Genomic DNA, 19,698 nt, shown 5'->3' with positions numbered 1-19,698 from the left:
GCAGAGTCTGGGTCTGAACCATGATTTGTACCATTATCTGCCTATTCAAATCCAAGACCTCCTAAATCCTCCTCATGGACAGGATGGACCATTCCGATACCTAAGAGTACAACTTCATGCCTATAAAGGGTATCCCTTTAGTAGGGTCAGAGACGACTTCTGGTAATTTAAGGTGACTTGTCTGAAATTCAGCCAAGGGAGGAATGAGTGCAGGGGCATTCACTGGTATTTCCACAATAGGGCCACCAGAAGCCAGTCATACAGGTAGACGAACACATGAAAACCCTCTTCTGGTGATAAAAAAGCCCAAAGGCAACAGTTTGTACAAAACGTGATGCCCACTCAGAGTAAACCAGGCATCTTGTGTGGACCTCACACAATGATGTGCTAAAAGACATCCATCATGCCTCATGGCACCACCCACTCACTCTACTGATGAAAGAGCATGAGACCAGACTTACCTGATGTGATGACTAACATCACCGAGGTCCAGGAACGGACTAAAACCATCCATAGCTTTTGGGACCAGGAAAAGACAGGATTAAAACTCCCAGATGCTCATTCAAAACTGTCACTCTCCACATTTCTGTTTAGCTGTACAGCCTGGAGCCATCCTAACAACTAGCCAGGACTGCTCCAGTAGCAGAGCTCTTTCTGTGGGTGGACTGATGAGCTCCAGTCTGTGATCAAGAATGATCATGTCTTGAACCCACTACCTCTTTGTGATCATTTCTCAAACCAGGGGAACAACTGGTGAAAGAGGCCTTACAAGCAGCTCCAGACCAGATCAGGGCTGCTTTGGGGAAGCCTGCAGGGGTTGTCCTTTTGGGTAGCTTAGCAGCCATGACAGGGGATTGGGTGCGGTGAGGTGAAGTGGGGGAAAACATGTGATACTTCAGCTCCTGTCTTGTGGTTGGTTGGCTTTGAAAGAAGAAGAAAAGACAACAGCGGATCACTAAGACCCTCCGCAGTGGTCAGGGCCTAGTTTCTCTTAAGAAGGTCACTGACTATCTCAGCTCAGTTGGTCAAAAAAGCACTTTCCATTTAAACTAATCACCTCCTTTATTGAGGACAGCTTCAGACATGTCATCTTGCACAGCCACACTTCTGACCCTACAGCCACAGTCAGTGTATGGACAAGGAACGCTGAAGTGAACTATATAGAGATCAATATAAATGTAACCTGAGCCCCTATTAGCTTCTCATCAAGCTTTCCCAGAACCTGACACACAAGATGGGACTGGAACTTGGACAGGGGAAACAAGCAACTAAGAACTCTAATCTTCATTACAGCAAAGTACAACACAGTCTTGATAAACATGTAGAATTTTGGACTGTATAATGCAGCAAAACGATCTGCACTCTGGAACCTGTGCTGATCCAAAGAAATCTCATCAACCTTTGGATGCTTAAAAAGGGCACTTTTCATTGACATGGGGGCTTAGAGAGGCCGTCAAGCTTTTTGGGAGCTGAAGGCCTCTGTTAGTGTGCTTTCAAACTGCATCCACAATATTCCTAATAATTGGCTCTGATGAGGGATAACTCAAAAGCAGGGCTCCTCAGGCTTCTTTCTGAGATGCTCAGTAAACATATGCAGGGGGAAGGAACAGGAAGCTCATGACCAGTACAAACTATTATTTATCAGACTGACTAGCTCCCAAAGCAGGGATCATACAAGGGGAGGCAGATGGGTGAAGTGACTCAGTAACCTGGTCTCAAAGACTGGCCTCTAAATTCCCTAACTTCTAGAAGGCTGTGACTGGCCATAAGTGCTGCACTTACAGCTGCAAGCATGTTAATCTCACATGCAAGCCTGCAACTGAAATGCTTAGATGCTGGGGGACTGACAGCTCACATGTAATCACCTGGCAACCGGCATGAAAGGGAAAAAGGTCTGGGCTGGGCTTAGTGTTGACTTCTGACTGCACTCCATAATGGTCCATTCCAGTATTTCTGACTCTTTCTCATCAGATATCAAACATATGAGGATGTCCTGAAGTTCACACTCTGGCATGGGGAAAATGATGGACTCCTCATAACTGGGGATGACCAACTGTTCTGGTTCTGGGGAACGCCTTAAGAGGGAAGCCTTAGCCATGCATTCCTCCAGATCAAGAACTGATGACTGAAAGGGAGTCCCTCAGAATGAATGCTGATGCAGGCCTTGACTGGTAATTTGATGTATATATTGATACTCAGAAAAATTATAAAGGCATCAGGCACACAAAACATGCTTTGCTAATAGCAAGTCTGAAATCCAAACTAGGCAAGCAGCAAAAAGACCTGGTGGCCACAGGGGATAGTTGATTTTAAGTAGGCAGTGCATTATGTCACAGCATGCTTTGATATGAGCATGTGTGTGCTCCCCCAAAATTTACCAGACTATGACTGACAGAACTTATAAACCCAACACAGGACCTATTAATGGAGGTTCTCCATGTTAGTTCTGCACAGTACCTAGTGGGTTGGGATGCTTATACTGGAAATACACAGTACTTGTGTGAAATGGGAAGTTAATATAGGAAATGTTCTGCACCTGCTTTGAGACTCTGAAACCAGAAGTGTATAGTACCTACCAGGAAGAGGAAGTCATACCAGAAGTGTATAGTACCTACCAGGAAGAGGAAGTCATACCAGAAGTGTATAGTACCTACCAGGAAGAGGAAGTCATACCAGAAGTGTATAGTACCTACCAGGAAGAGGAAGTCATACCAGAAGTGTATAGTACCTACCAGGAAGAGGAAGTCATACCAGAAGTGTATAGTACCTACCAGGAAGAGGAAGTCATACCAGAAGTGTATGGTACCTACCAGGAAAAGGAAGTCATACCAGAAGTGTATGGTACCTACCAGGAAGAGGAAGTCATACCAGAAGTGTATGGTACCTGTCATACTGGAATGTTCATACAGGAAGTGCATGGTATCTGCTAAGGCAGACACCGACATCCGAGCTGAACGGTAACTGTTAAGCTGGAATGTTAATACTGAGAATGCATGTTAACTGGTAAATTGGAAATATTCATACTGGATTGCATGGTGCCTGGTAGGCTGATATGTTCAAACTGGAAGCACACTTATTGGGCTGGGATATTCATACTGGAAATGCTAGGTGTCTGATGGGTTGGAATGTTCATACTGGAAATGCACGGTACATAGTGGGTTGGGATATTTATAATGGGATAGGATTTTCCTGATAGAAACAAATGGTACCTGGTGTTGTGGGTGTTCATACAGGAAATGCATTGTGCCTGGTGGGCTGGTAGGTTTTTACTGGAAATGCATGGTGTGGTGGGTGGAGGACTGGGATGGTTACACTAGAGCTGAAGGTTACCTTTTCATCTGGGATGCACATATTAGACATAACATCATAAATCACGTTTGTATGGAAATAAAAACAAAACGGTAAAGTCAGACAAAAAATACACTTCACTTTTATGGGGAGGGATGCAATGGATGTTACCTACAGAGGTGGCAGATGCAATGCTTAAACAGTATGAAACATTTCTATGAAGAACAGATTCATGAAAACATATAATAAGACAATTACAACAGTGTACATGGCTTGTCTTTCATATCATTTATAAGTTACTTTTAAAAACTCAAAAAGTCATAGTTTTGCTCTGTCTTGAAAATCTAGGAATGCCCCAGTTCATACAGCCAATACTCTGGTCAGTTACTACATGTAACTGTTTACTGGGTTATGCCTTGTGCCTTTTTTCTTTTGTCCTGAATGCTCAGAACTATGCAGTTATGCTGCTATTATACATAGCTATACATGTTGTTAATTAAAAGATACAGAAAAATGAAAAAAACTGCAGAGGATTTGTGAACATTTCCAAAGCAAGAGTTCATTCTATAACCAGTAAATTTCCTGGAAGGATTAGGCGAAGAAAAGTACCAGGTCAGTCAAGTGACATGACCATTGCTGTCAATGTTTCCATCAAAATGCAAAATTTCTCCTTCCCAGGGAGGTGTTCGATGGCGGTGCAGATGATAGAGTTGAAGAGTGGGATAAAGATCCATTGCTGCTTTGGTCATAGCGATCCTTGGTGATTTTGAGTGAGAAGTCTACAACCTGGAAGTTCTGTGTGATGGCACCGAGGGAGATGATGTCTACATAGGGGCTGAAATATGAAGTAATGTTATCCTCTGTGATGCCCCCACTGGCTTCGACAAGGAGATGAGGGAATTCTGATTTCAGAGTTTGTGAAGCAGTCTGCACACTCTGAGGGGAAAAACAGAAATATTACAAAACTAAACGTATGTGGGCTATGCTACAGAACAAACTTACATGTCAGATGCCCATTTTATGCTGACCATTTCACATACTGAAAATAATTCTGCCACAATAACTATAATTCCAAAACAATGCTTTTGCAATTAGGTAACATATTTACTTCAAAATATTTTTTATGTTGTTTCTAGCTGATACCTTTTCTTTACCAAAATGCTGAAGTTCCTGTAGATGGTAAGAGCAGGAGCACATGGAAGTTAAATGGCTTTCTCAGCAGTGCTGTGTACCTGAGTGAGAGTTGATGGAGTTCAAACTAATACTTTGGGATTTGCACCTTGGCATCTGAACCTCTGGCTACAGTGTTTCCTTACAGCACAATCACTCAGGATGGGCCTAACCTCACCGGTGGGAGTCATTACTGCCCAGCATATGCTACTTCCACCGTGACAATTACTTGCAGTGGTCATGTGTCTGTACCACATCTGAGATCTAACCTAACCAAAAGAAAAAAGAATTCAATTCACAAAAAGTTTTCCTTACCTTTCTTATTCCCTCATTCCTCCTTTTGAATGACTGACTCCTTCATTTGGGGCTTTAAGGCATCTAGTGTCCCCCTCAATCCAAACCACATGCAGCCTGCAATGTGTCTGCCATCAAGTCTTAGATCAAATACACAGCAGAACTACGATAATGTGTCAATATGGGATTCCCTTGTTTGCTCCACACACTTCGTGTGCACGATTCTAAAATCCCCAAAAGTTACGATAGACAATAGTAGGAGGAGTCTAAACTGACACTCACTGCCACCCCCCACAACCCCATATGTTTTAAATTCCTTCTAATAAGCACCAGAAGTACAACATGTGCTGATGGGAGGTGGACGAAAACAAGAATTCTCTAGAATGTTGTGCCTCCATGACAGACATTGTTAGAGAGTATATCATTCCCTTCATCTTATTCAGGAGACAGAACAATGTCCTCTCCCAGGAGCAGAACAGTGCAGCTACCAGAGATTACATCTGTCTTTTCTCAGTTATCTCAACATCTCCTGAGGCTTATCCCTGATACAATGCCATTTGTAACACACTGGTGGCTGCCTCTACGTCTGAAGGCAGATTAGAGGCCACAGACCCTGAAGTGCCATGCTCATTAAAGAAGATTGACTAGAGGGCATACATTCCACTGCTGTGTGCCCATTACAGAAGGTTCCCCACAGGTTCATTACAGACTGCAGGTTCTCCAGCTTCTCACCTACCCAGACTCACGTAGTATCCTCGGATTATTACCATTTAGCCGCTGATAGCTTCTCCACTGTCACAGCACAGTGACCCACCCCCAATTTATTTCTCCCTTTTCACAGCACAATTTCCTATCCCCCAACATGATTCCTTCACCACTTACTTAAAAAGTTCCTCAGTTGAGCGCTTCAGCTTTGTCTGCTGTCTCCTTTCTCATAGTCTGCCCCGTAACACAGATAAATGCCTGCCACTCTCCTTCCTGACTTTTAACTTACATTTTTTGAACTCTTACTACCTTCCCAGATGCAACTGCTTTCTTCAGTACCATGTCAGGAATGTCTCAACACCATGTGCCCTCTGTACTCCCTGACATGCTACCTGTCTAAATTCCTTATGTCTAATAGTGCCAACTGCCCTCTGCAGTACACATTACCCCAATCTCTGTACAGACTGTGAATACTAAAACCAGACGCAGCATTTCAGCAGAAGTACAGATATACTTAGGTTCATAGGTTCATACTAGGCTATCTGCCCTAGGGCATTTATAAGCCTAGCCAGAATGTGTTTGGCTTTCGCCACCCATTTTAAATTAATTTTGCTATGCCCTTTTTCGAGGTTAGTATACTGTGCCTCTGTCTAACAGTGACACAGAAGTGATACCCGGGGTAAACATACGATCTCCCATCCACTCATCAAGATTCCTCTTGAAGAGAGTCAATGAGGGACTCTGCCTAACCTGGACTGAGATTTTATTCCAGAGTGAAGGGAGCCTCTGGGTTATGAATCTGTCCCTCCAGCATGTCCTATTTATTTCAGTGCTGAGGTTCAAGTCTCGAGCGCGTAGCTCGATGGGATTTGGATTTTCTGAGGTGCAGCATGTCCATTAATTCCGGGTTGGACATGGATTTATACATCAGGCACAGATCGCCTCTGAACAGGCGGTATGCCACTGACTAGAGCTGGAGTTTCTTTAACCGGGCAGCATATGGCATCTGTTTGAGCCCTTTGATCCTCTTGGTGAGGTACTTTTGAGGTCTTTCCAGTTGCTGCAGGTGTCTGGTAAGGTACATCCCAAAAGGGGCATTGTACTCAATTATGGGCCTAATGAGGGATGAGTAAAGAGGCACGATGACCTCGCCTGATCTAGATGTGAATCCCTTCATGATTAGGTGGGCTATATAAAATGTTTTTCTAACCACTTTGGCCACGTGGTTGTCAAGTGAGAGATTGCAATCAACTTGGGTCCCCAGGTCCCTAATTACTTCTGTACTTAATGGATTACCACCTATGTGGTAATTTGTGGGCACTTTGTTTTTGCCAAAGGGGATGACTATACACTTTTTGGCATTTAGCTTGAGGCCATGGCTCTGGCACCAGTTGTCTGTTTCTATGAGGCCCTTTTGGAGGATGCTTGTGTCGGCTGGAGAGTCGATTATGGCGCCCAGTTTGCAGTCATCTGCGAACTTGGTCAGCCACAGTCCTTCCGTGTTGGCCTGTACCTCCGAGAAATATATACCGAACAAGAGAGGTCCCAGGACTGAGCCTTGTGGGACACCACTTGTAACTGGTTTGGAGTCTGACATGGCTCCAGCAATTCTAACCATGTGGGTTCTGTCCTTGAGCCAGTTTGCAATCCATCTAGTGACATGGGGTTTATATTTAAGCTGGTGAGCTTATCTATAATGCCCGAGTGGGGTATTGTATTGAAGGCTTTTGCGAGGTCCAGGTAGGCTGTGTGGACCACCTTCCCCTCGTCAATGGCCTTGGTGACTGTTTCAAAGAAATCAACCAGGTTTAAGAGGCAGGATCTGCCCTTAACAAAGCCGAACTGGGTAGGATCCAGTGTCTGTAGGTCCCCAATATCTTTATTTACGAGGTCCATGATGATCCTTTCCATAGCTTTGCAGACCAAGCTAGTCAGGCTTATGGGGCGATAGTTTCCAGTATCCGTTGAGGCACCACCTTTATGGAGAGGTACCTCTGTTGCTGTACGCCACTCTTTGGGCACATATCCTGTAGTAACGCTGAGACTGAACAGTAGTTTTATGTTTGGGTTTAGATCTTCTTGGAGTTCATGTAGGACGCAGCCCGGGACACCATCTGGTCCCATTGATGCTGTGTTTTTTGCTTTAGAGAGAGTGGCTCTTACCTGAGCATCTGAGATGTCAGGGGGGCAGCACTCTGCTGGGATAGATATTTGCCCTTTTGGTGGGGAGGGGGGGGGAGTTTGCACTGAACCTGTCAGCTAGGATGTTGGCAATGTCTGTGGGTTTGGTGTATTTTTTGTCATTTAGGACTAATTCTGAGCATATCTGGGAATTACCACCCAGGTTCCTAACATAACTAAAGAAAGCCTTGTGATTATCCTTAGTGTCCTGTGCAATTTTTCTCTCGAAGCTGGCCTTAGACAATTTTATGAGTGCCCGTAGTTTTTTGCTAATACTGATCAGTGATGCCTTCCCTTTTTGGGATTTTGCTCTATCATTTAGTAGCTTCCTCCTTCTATTGTATAGTTTGTTTATGGCTAGGGTCCACCAGACAGGACGTCTGCCTTTGGAGGATTGGGTCTTGGTTTTATTTGGGATTGCATGATCCATGCATTCCTGAAGGTGTTCATAGAATGCATTTATAAAGGATTCTGCGGTCTGGGCCGTATTTTCCACAGGCCCGGCGGCTTTGAAGGATTCCACCTCAGTTTTGAGGAGTGTGAAATTTGCTTTAGAGAAGTTTTCACTGTGGTTTTCTGGGCAGGGGGTGGGGTCGGGATGTGAATATCCAGTGAGATTAGTTTATGGTCTGATCTTACCAGTGAGGGATACACTTCTGGTCTGGAGCATAGAGTCCCCATGTTGGTGATGATCAGGTCCAGTATGTTTTCCCCTCTTGTGGGAGTGGTAACAAGTTGTTCCATAGAATTTGAGTTTATAAATTCTAGGAACCTTTGGGTTAGGGTGTTGGAGCTAGAGTAATGCTCCCAGTCTATGTTTGGGTAGTTGAAGTCACCCAATATAATGGTGTTTGGAGAGACCTTCATATTTTCCAGTGTTCTCAGGAAGGCCGAGTGGGGTTCCTGGGTTTGGGAGGGTGGTCTGTAGCAGGCTATAAACTGGAAGGCAGTTTTACCCACTGTTAGTTGCATATGGATAGTCTCTGATGCTTCGTGCTTTGCCACCAACCTGGAGGTGTGGGTATCTTTGATGAATATCGATACTCCCCCTCCTTTTGTGGTTCAGTCCAAGTTTTGGGGCCGAAAAGCATGGTATGAGGTATAACCTGGTAGTGCTGGGCTGCTTTCAGGAGCCTTGAACCAGGTTTCTGTTACTGAACAGATATCGATGTTCTCCATGCTAAGGAGAGTTTCGAGTGTGTGCATCTTGAGGTTTAGTAATCTGTAGTCATTAACTGCCATTAATTACACATATATAAAATTCTTACTTGCTTCCTGTGAACATACAGTCTTTGAATGTCTCAGCATACAAATTCTAATTCTTTCTTTCTTGGGGTTACATGTGAATGACCCCGTCTACCTGATTTTCTGACATACAATGATTTCTATAATTTCCTCCCTGTCAACACACAGCTAAGCAGTTTGTACTTTCTTTATAGACCTTTGACCTTTGGCACACTAGTTCAGGATGTAGACCACAAGGGAACATGTTCTTTTCCATCTTTATATAGGTTTCTTCCAGTGATATCACAGTGACAAGCATTTTACTGTATACACACACCTTCCACCTTCAGTCCACTTTGACAAACTGTATGATATAGGTAGGTAAATGCAATAAATGTGTCTTTGAGGAACCACTTGTTTTACAAAGCTGTAGTAGATCTAGGAGATTGGGATCTTTCATGATGTGAAATGCCATAGATTGCCACAGAGGAAACTACAGTACACAGAACAAAGACATAAGGTGGCTAATCAGTCTGGATAACTAAGGCACATATGGTCTGTGATATTTTTCAGATGGGAACATTTGGCATTGCATTTTAAAAGGTACATTCTAAAGGAAGCATTTTATTCAGTAATAGGACAGACAAGAGATGAGTAAAAGAAAGACTTGCTACGCTTTGGAGAAGACATCCTTGGCTAATAGTTGGGTTGGACAGAAGGATTATATAACTTTAAATGAACACATGATAGTCAAAGGACAGGAGTGTCCCATAACAGTGCCGGGGCTTCTAATGCCATAACTGTATCTGGCCCTCTAATGCCATAACTGTGCCAAGGCCTCTAATGTCATAACTGTGGCAGAGTCTCTAATGCCATAATAGTGCCTTGGTCTCTAATGCCATAACTGTGGCAGTGTCTCGAATGCCATAACTGTGTCTTGGTCTCTAATATCATAACTGTGCCTTGGTCTCTAATACCATAACTGTGCCTTGGTCTCTAATGCCATAACTGTGGCAAGGTCTCTAATGCCATAACTGTGCCAGCATTGCCAATGCCATAACTGTGCCAGGATCTCTAATGCCATAACTGTGCCTTGGTCTCTAATGCCATAACTGTGGCAGGGTCTCGAATGCCATAACTGTGCCAGCATTGCCAATGCCATAACTGTGCCAGGATCTCTAATGCCATAACTGTGCCTTGGTCTCTAATGCCATAACTGTGGCAGGGTCTCGAATGCCATAACTGTGCCTTGGTCTCTAATATCATAACTGTGCCTTGGTCTCTAATACCATAACTGTCCCTTGGTCTCTAATGCCATAACTGTACCTGGGTCTCTAATGCCATAACTGTAGCAGGGTCTCTAATGCCATAACTGTACCTCAGTCTCTAATGCCGTAACTGTGGCAGGGTCTGTAATACCATAGGTGTACCTGGGTCCCTAATGCCATAATGGTGTCAGGGTCTTTAATGACAAAACTGTGGGAGAGTCTCTAATACCATAACTGTACATTGGTCTCTAATGCTACAACTGTGCCAGGGGCTCCAATGCCATAACTGTGGCAGGGTCTCTAATGGCATAACTGTACTTGGGTCTCTAATGCCAAAACTGTGGCAGGGTCTCTAATGCCATAACTGTACCCAAATTTCTAATGCCACAACCTTATCCACAAGAACACAGGTGACCTTCAAACTCTTGACCTGACCCAGTTTGGCTTTGTCATGGGTAGATCTTGCTTATTAAACCTGTGGACTTCTTTGAGAATGTCACCAAATCCCTGGATGAGGGCAAAGCAGTACATACCACCTATCTTGATTTAGCCAAGGCTTTTGACACAATCTCCCACTCAGGTATCATAGAGAAACTCTCCCAGTTAGGGATTAACCCATACATTACTAGATGTGTAGCCAACTGTCTCAACAACAGAATGCACACTGTCAAAGTTGGGGATCCACCTCCACCAGTAGACCACTTACCAGTGGGGTACCACAAGGATCTGTGCTGGGCCCACTACTGTTTGGAACCTACTTCTCTGAAGTCCAGGAGAAGGCAGATGGCCTGTGGCTTACCAAGTTTGCAGATGACTGCAGGTCCCCCAACATGTTAACATTTTACAAAAAGGGCTGATGCAGTCAAATGATTGGTGCCAAATTCACAGACTAAAACATAACACAAAAAAAACCTCATTATCCCCTTTGGCAAAGAAGTAGCCCCTGCTAATTATGATATAGAAAGCACCCCTCTAAGCTCAAACTCAGCAGTGTGAGACTTGGGAACACAGGTTGATAGCCATCTAAACTAAGATCACCATGTGTCCATAGTGGTGTGAAAAGCATTCTACATTGTGTACCTCATAAATAAGGGCACAGCATCCAAGACCAGGGAGGTTATAGCTCCACTGTACTCGACCCTTATCAGACCACTAATTGAGTAAAGTGTTCCCTTCTGTATGTACCTCACCAGACACCTGCAGCAACTGGAGAGATCACAGAGGTTTCTTACCAAGAGAATCCAGGGCCTCCAAAATATGACATACATGGAGAGACCGAATGCCCTGTCACTGTACTCTGTATGGGTGTCCATAACTTCATCCCGGAGGTGGCACCTGTGTTCCTCATGGACAGGAGCAGTAGGTGCTAATCACAGAATCACTCTGCTAACAAATGACCCTCTAAACATGATCAGTAAGGGTACTCGGGGTTTTACGTGGCTAGGCTTGTAAAGACCCTTGGACCAATAGAGTAGTAACCTCCTACAAACCAATGAACCTATGAACTGTGGCAGGGTCTCTAATGCCATAACTATACCTGGGTCTCTAATGGAATAACTGTGACAGGGTCTCTAATATCATAACTGTACCTGGGTCTCTAATGGAATAGCTATGGCAGGGTCTCTAATACCATAACTGTACCTGGGTCTCTAATAGAATAACTATGGCAGGGTCTCTAATGCCATAACTGTGCCTGGGTCTCTAATGGAATAACTGTGGCAGGGTCTCTAATGCCATAACTGTGCCTGGGTCTCTAATGGAATAACTGTGGCAGGGTCTCTAATGCCATAACTGTACCTGTGCCTCTAATGGAATAACTATGGCAGGGTCTCTAATGCCATAACTGTGCCTGGGTCTCTAATTGAATAACTGTGGCAGGGTGTCTAATGCCATAACTGTACCTGGGTCTCTAATGGAATAACTGTGGCAGGGTCTCTAATACCATAACTGTACCTGGGTCTCTAATGGAATAGCTATGGCAGGGTCTCTAATGCCATAACTGTACCTGGGTCTCTAATAGAATAACTGTGGCAGGGTGTCTAATGCCATAACTGTACCTGGGTCTCTAATGGAATAACTGTGGCAGGGTCTCTAATACCATAACTGTACCTGGGTCTCTAATGGAATAACTGTGGCAGGGTGTCTAATGCCATAACTGTACCTGGGTCTCTAATGGAATAACTGTGACAGGGTCTCTAATGCTTTAACTGTACCTGGGTCTCTAATGGAATAACTGTGGCAGGGTGTCTAATGCAATAACAATGCCTGGGTCTCTAATGGAATAACTGTGGAAGGGTGTCTAATGCCATAACTGTACGTGGGTCTCTAATGCCATAACTGTACCTGGGTCTCTAATGGAATAACTGTGGCAGGGTCTCTAATGCCATAACTATACCTGTGTCTCTAATGGAATAACTGTGGCAGGGTCTCTAATGCCATAACTATACCTGGGTCTCTAATGGACTAACTATGGCAGGGTCTCTAATACCATAACTGTACCTGGATGCCTAATGGAATAACTGTGGCAGGGTGTCTAATGCCATAACTGTACCTGGGTCTTTAATGGAATAACTGTGGCAGGTTCTCTAATGCCATAACTGTACCTGGGTCTCTAATGGAATAACTGTGGCAGGGTCTCTAATGCCATAACTGTACCTGGGTCTCTAATGGAATAACTGTGGCAGGGTCTCTAATACCATAACTGTACCTGGGTCTCTAATGGAATAACTGTGGCAGGGTCTCTAATACCATAACTGTACCTGGGTCTCTAATGGAATAACTGTGGCAGGGTGTCTAATGCAATAACTGTACCTGGGTCTCTAATGGAATAACTGTGACAGGGTCTCTAATGCTTTAACTGTACCTGGGTCTCTAATGGAATAACTGTGGCAGGGTGTCTAATGCCATAACCATGCCTGGGTCTCTGATGGAATAACTGTGGCAGGGTCTCTAATGCCATAACTGTACCTGGGTCTCTAATGGAATAACTGTGGCAGGGTCTCTAATGCCGTAACTATACCTGGGTCTCTAATGGAATAACTATGGCAGGGTCTCTAATACCATAACTGCACCTGGGTCTCTAATGGAATAACTGTGGCAGGGTGTCTAATGCCATAACTGTACCTGGGTCTCTAATGGAATAACTGTGGCAGGGTCTCTAATGCCATAACTGTACCTGGGTCTCCGATGCCAGTACTATTTTAAGGGGTGAGTTATCTATGCAGTATGATGAGGTGCTATTTATTTTACCAAAGTGCACTATATTGCATTCTTTTGCTATGTAGTTTGAGGCCATTGTCTTTGCACCAGCTGTTGGCTTGGTTCAGCTCACCCAGATGTACCTTCACATTTAAGGATGTTCAAACAACAATCTCTAGTTGGCAGTAATTGTCAAAGTTTGTTATCCAGTGACCCAGGTCAGTTGCTTGTAAATCAGACAATTAAACAATAGATAACGATGCAGTACCCCACTTGTGGCAGTTGTACTTGATGCAGTACCCCACTTGTGGCAGTTGTACTTGATGCAGTACCCCACTTGTGACAGTTGTACTTAACGATGCAGTACCCCATATGTGACAGTTGTACTTAACGATGCAGTACCCCACTTGTGACAGTTGTACTTAATGATGCAGTACCCCACTTGTGACAGTTGTACTCAATGATGCAGTACCCCACTTGTGGCAGTTGTACTTAATGATGCAGTACCCCACTTGTGGCAGTTGTACTTGATGCAGTACCCCACTTGTGACAGTTGTACTCAATGATGCAGTACCCCACTTGTGACAATTGTACTTAACGATGCAGTACCCCATTTGTGGCAGTTGTACTTGATGCAGTACCCCACTTGTGACAGTTGTACTTAACGATGCAGTACCCCACTTGTGGCAGTTGTACTTGATGCAGTACCCCACTTGTGACAGTTGTACTCAATGATGCAGTACCCCACTTGTGACAGTTGTACTTAACGATGCAGTACCCCATTTGTGGCAGTTGTACTTGATGCAGTACCCCACTTGTGACAGTTGTACTTAACGATGCAGTACCCCACTTGTGGCAGTTGTACTTGATGCAGTACCCCACTTGTGACAGTTGTACTCAATGATGCAGTATCCCACTTGTGACAGTTGTACTTAACGATGCAGTACCCCACTTGTGACAGTTGTACTTTCTGACATGGCAGCTTCAGATCTAATGACATGTTCATCCAATAACCATTTGCTATCAAGCTGACAACTCATGGTTGACATTTAATAGTAATAAAAAAACCTCAACTGTTGCTGTACTTTTTGATCTGGATGGTACGTTCTGCAGAAGGTAACTCACTAAACTTACTTGGCGGTGGTTGCAAAGACTGACAACTTACTTTTGGTGTACGTATTGACAATTCATTACTTAGTTAATGTAGTATTTTAAATCAGGTAAACAAGAGAAATTACTTTTGAATCTACATACTTTTCAGTTAATATTTCAAAACTTTCAGACGTGAGTATTTCCATGTAGTTTGCTTGCAAACTATTTTATTGAATTCAGACGCATTTTGCTGTTTTTCAACTTACACTTATACCCTTTCAGGGTCAAGTATTCTTGGCTTTAATTTCTTCTAAATTTATCATCAGTGTAAAACTGGTTTTGTTTTTCAGCTGCATAAAATAAGTTTCCATCTGCTATTTTTGAACCATTTTCAATATTCCATCAATATTTGCTTTTTAAAAACATTTATGAATATCTTAATCCAAAATATGCTTAAAGGCATTCAAGAAATAGGGCTTACTAGGACCTTCCCCTTACCCGTGTTTCCTACCGTATTGTATCACATGTTTTACTATGACCCACTAGCCAGTTTTCTGAAATTGTGGTATATCCATATCATATCCAGGGTGATTTCTACTTTAGCTCTTAAAGTCTACATTTATCATAATGTTTCATTTCCTGTCCTCATGAAATGGACTTATTACATCAAATCTAAGTATAATAAATCACTCATATCTGGTTGGGGGGGGGCTTTGATTAGTGAAACCAAGGCTGTAGTCCTTAAGGCATTCTCTATAATTCGCAAGGAAACCTCTAAGTCTGAGGGACTGTGAAAGGCAGAGTGATCCATCTGTCTCACAATCCCAAGCTAATCATGGTCTGGTACAACTTTAAATAACATACAATGGGCAACCACAAAATACTTTACAAGATAACCAGGTTATGTTTCACTATTCATCGATATGCATGTAAGTATGACTGCCCCATCAGGGCTACACCCCCCCCCCCCAAAAAAAAAAAAACTTCTTGTCATCTCATCTGATTTTTCTGTTTTGTACTCTTTCAGATGACTAGCTGCTTATAACTTTCAGCACTTTGCTAAGCTGGGTAACCATCCTTCTTGAAGGGGGTGTCCTTTGTGGATTACACATTTTCTTTCCCACACCCCTAGAAGATATTTTCCTCTTCACACTATGTGTGTTTGTCTAGGGGGTGGGGTGGTTCTTTACTTCGACATGTAGATGAAGGTAAAAAGATGTATGCTGGTCTCATTTGAAATACAGCTTCAGGCCTGACCTATGGGATGGAAACTTTTTGAGACAGTAAGTGCAAACAAAGTAGTCAGGGAACAGGAAATTGTTTTCTTCTACAATGATCATGCCCGGTATTTAACTACCCCCATGTCATTTTGGAGTCGGATTAATCATCTCATTGAGCGCAGTAAAGCAGAGACTCCACCTACAGAACTGCACACCTTCAGACACTGAAAGAGCTTCTGGTTCTGCCTTCACAGGTACAGGCAGATCCCACATTTCCCATCCTCCCCTGCTTTCAGCCCTTATACTTTAGTGTCTCCTCAACCCTCTGATTTACTGCAAAAAAAAAAATCTTCATTCCATGAATGAACTCCTTACCAAACTGTCAGACAGGAGCCCCTTACAACTTGCACCAAACGTTATTAATCCCCCAAAACTTTAATTTACACAATTTCACTTTACCAAAAAAAATCCACTATCAAGCCCTGGGAGCAGGTTATAATTATTTTTGTCTCTAAAGAAAGTTACTTAATTAACCATGACAACTACTGACCATCTTCCTTCTCCCTCTGTTCTCCAAAATAATACATTTCACACATCTTACAGAAGTTCTGCTGTTGTTTCAGCAAGTATGTCCTACTGGTCTAGGAACAGAAGGATCACAAGAAAGGCTTCATTACCTCAATGTTGCTCCACAATGTGGGTCACACAGTGTGCAGTGATGTGGACTTACTTACCAGAGTGGTAGTCCATCTGAAAAAAATGCCATTTTGCTTAGAGAATCCCTCCCCCCGTCTTCACAGATCTGTGTAAATTCCTGGTGTTGCAGCTGGTCCCATTAGAAGTTTTGTGAAGTTACCTTAAAAAACTACAGTAAAGCTGAATAAATTATTTTTGTACTCCTTCTCACTAGACGGGGTGTCCAAAGGTTTACTATTGATCCCTAACATTTTCTTCACAAAACTCCCACCATGCAGACTTCCCCAAAGACCCTGTCCCTACTAAGCATATTAGCTAGTCATTATCACACCAGTTTCCTAGCTCCCCAGCCCTGTCTGTGTCTTAACCCCCTTCACAATAAAACAGTTTAATATCCACCTGGGACAGATCCCACTCCTTAAAAGCCATCTCTATCAGAAGTGAAGTGATTTTTGGTTCTTACACTGCGGTGCAATCTGTCCCTTTAGACAGGCTCATTCCAGTCCTAACAATACTAGAACTTAGGCAGTTTCTTTTACTTCTTTAAGTATGCAAGCATCTGTCTGGATACTGGTCATTGTCCACCTGGACTGGATACATCAGAGGCTTTACAGATTAAACTGTAAACAGACTGCAGTACAGCCTATGAGTACAACCTTTGCCTTGTTTTCCAGTGTAAGAAAACTGCAAACCTTACAGAACACTCCAGTTTATGTTCCGTGTCTTGGGGCAGGGTGGTTCCCAGTAGCTTATCAGCCTAAGTGTCAGTTTCCTAGCGCCAAGACTTGGTACTGTAGCTGTGACCCTCCCTCCATGCACCCAAGTACATAGCCAATTCCCAGTCCTCACTCTCTTTCCCCTGCAACCTTAAAGCAGTCTCCAAAGCCTGCTGCACAATTAAACCTTGCTTCCAAAATAAACAAACTTTCATTTCCCCAGATGGTTTCCCTTGGTTATATTCATTTCCTATATTATATGGTTTCTAGTGCTAAACTTTGACTCTGCATTGTGTGGGTTACTGTTGGAGATGCAGACACGTCATCTGTAGCAAAATACAAATAACGGAGAAAATGTAGAAATATGTTAACTGTTGAGACTTGTGCTGTGATTAAACAACAATTCTGCAGAGACTATATTGCAAGTTCTGCTGTTTAATACTTTAATAAGCAAAGCATCGTTTAATACTAACAGTGCACAACAGTACCACAAGCCATACAAAGGAGCCTTTAACCTAGTTTTTGATTAGTTGTCATGTTATGACATCAGCTCTGACACATGCACACCACATTATAATTAAATCCATGAGGTATATTAAGATTCCTCGCATTAGATAAATCTAATAGTCACATTGCCTTCTTCTTCCCGCTTTAAATTACTAATTACACTGTGTTGTTTCAGTCTTCAGCAGTGACTATTTTATAACTCTGCGTCACAACTCCCTTTTTAACAACTTATTTAGACTTGGTCATTAAATGTGAATATGTTACTGGAATTCATCATCATGACCAAGCAACACTTCTGCACAGTATCAAGTAATCGTTTGGCTTTTTCAAAATGACAGAAGCATTAATGTTTCCTCCTGTGCTTTTGCTTTCAGGATTTTAAACTACCAGGCATTTATTTGTTTTTTTTTTCAGTGCTTTGTGTTATTTTAATATTAAACAGGTGCAGGCTTCTTTTGTTACCCTGAATTTCCTGAACTATTTTATCTTTCCTATGAACAAACATTTTAAAACATCTGCTTATTTCCCATATTTTCTGTTGTCGTTTATACATTTTAGCTTTCAGTACTAATTTTGAAATAATCTGTTGCAAAGCTATCAGGTTCACTTGCTCTGCTACATTTGACACATGATTTCAGACAACTATTTTTCTTGCTGGACAGTCTCTGCTTATTCTAACTTTAAATGAATGTCTGTGAATATGTAAATTATTAAAATATTCTTTTGCCATAAATTCTTAAAAACACATAACATTACCTGCACAGTATTACCTTCGCAGAGCTCAAGCATGGCTTTATACCAATTACTCAATACCCTTTATAATCTGTTCCAGGCTGATGGGCTGCTGAATCCTATCCTAGCAATTGACGGGCATAAGGAAGAAGACAGAGAAACAGTCCTAGATGGGATGCCAGACCACTGCCGGATTCGTACACACACTCACTTACATACTGCACGCATGCATGCCTAAGGGCAATTTAACCACTTGCCAGTTCTCTTACTAGCATGTACTTTGTACATGGGAAAAAATAAGCCTAAAGCAGCATTCCTCCACATACCCTGACAAAACATGCAGACCCAACAACAGAAGGCATCCAATGAGAACTGAACCATGAAACAAAGAGCTGTGCGATAGCGATAGGAGTGCCAACCACACATACACACAGGCACATGCAAACACACACACACACACACACACACACACACACACACACACACACACACACACACACACACACACACACACAGGCACATGCATGCACATGCATACATCTGCGCGTGCACACACAAACACATGCACACACATGCGCGCGTGCACACACACACACACAGGCACATGCATGCACGTGCACACACAAACACACGCACACACACTCACATGCACACGTGCACACACACACAGGCACATGCACACATATGCATGCACATGCTCCTGCACACACAAACATACACACGTGCGTGCGCACACACACAGGCACATGCATGCACATGCACGTGCACACACAAACACACGCACACACACTCACACACATGCGCACACACACACACACACATGCGCGCACACACACACACACACACACAAACACACACACACAAGCTCACACACACAACACACACGCGCATGCACATGCATGCACACACAGACACACATGCACCCTTACACACAGAAACAGACACACATACACTGACATGCATAGACACATGCACACACACACACACACACACACACACACACACACACACACACACACACACACACACACACACACACACACACTCTCTCTCTCTCTCTCTTACTCTTAGCAGTAGTTTTATGTGAAATGGAGCCGTATGCAAAGGACTTCATAGTGAAACCCTACTGCGTACTGTTCCCTCACATCATCCCCAATGCCACCCCAGCTGCCCCTCCTGGTTTTCCTGCTCTGTCCAGACATATTACTTTTCTTCTTGTTCTTTGCACATTTTGGAGCTTTTTCCTCTGGCCTTTCAATGCACCCAAACTACCCAAGACAGCACTGTAATAACTTTCCAATAGCAATAATTAAATGAATTAGTAGGGTGTCTGGGAGACACTAGAACTTCAGAATCTATGGGGTTCTAAAGGTTCTGACACATTTGACAGATTTCTTTTATACTTTT

The 19,698-nt window shown here is 43.1% G+C and overlaps 1 protein-coding gene across 1 annotated transcript in view; it reads right to left on the bottom strand.

Annotated features, from left to right (window-relative positions):
• Positions 1-273: 273 nt before the first annotated feature.
• Positions 274-19,698, bottom strand: part of QPRT (quinolinate phosphoribosyltransferase) — a 268,247-nt gene continuing 248,822 nt past the window's right edge. Inside the window, exon 4 of the mRNA XM_044086692.1 lies at positions 274-4,224. Coding sequence (XP_043942627.1) covers positions 3,940-4,224 — 285 coding nt within the window. The 3' untranslated portion in view covers positions 274-3,939. The remainder of the gene's footprint in view (positions 4,225-19,698) is intronic.

Source organism: Protopterus annectens, chromosome 10.part0 (genome assembly GCF_019279795.1).
Source record: "Protopterus annectens isolate FY-2018-M chromosome 10.part0, PAN1.0, whole genome shotgun sequence".
Classification (NCBI taxonomy): Eukaryota; Metazoa; Chordata; order Ceratodontiformes; family Protopteridae; genus Protopterus; species Protopterus annectens.
The sequence above is the reverse complement of the archived record's forward strand: the minus strand, read 5'-3'. Positions and strand labels throughout refer to the sequence as shown.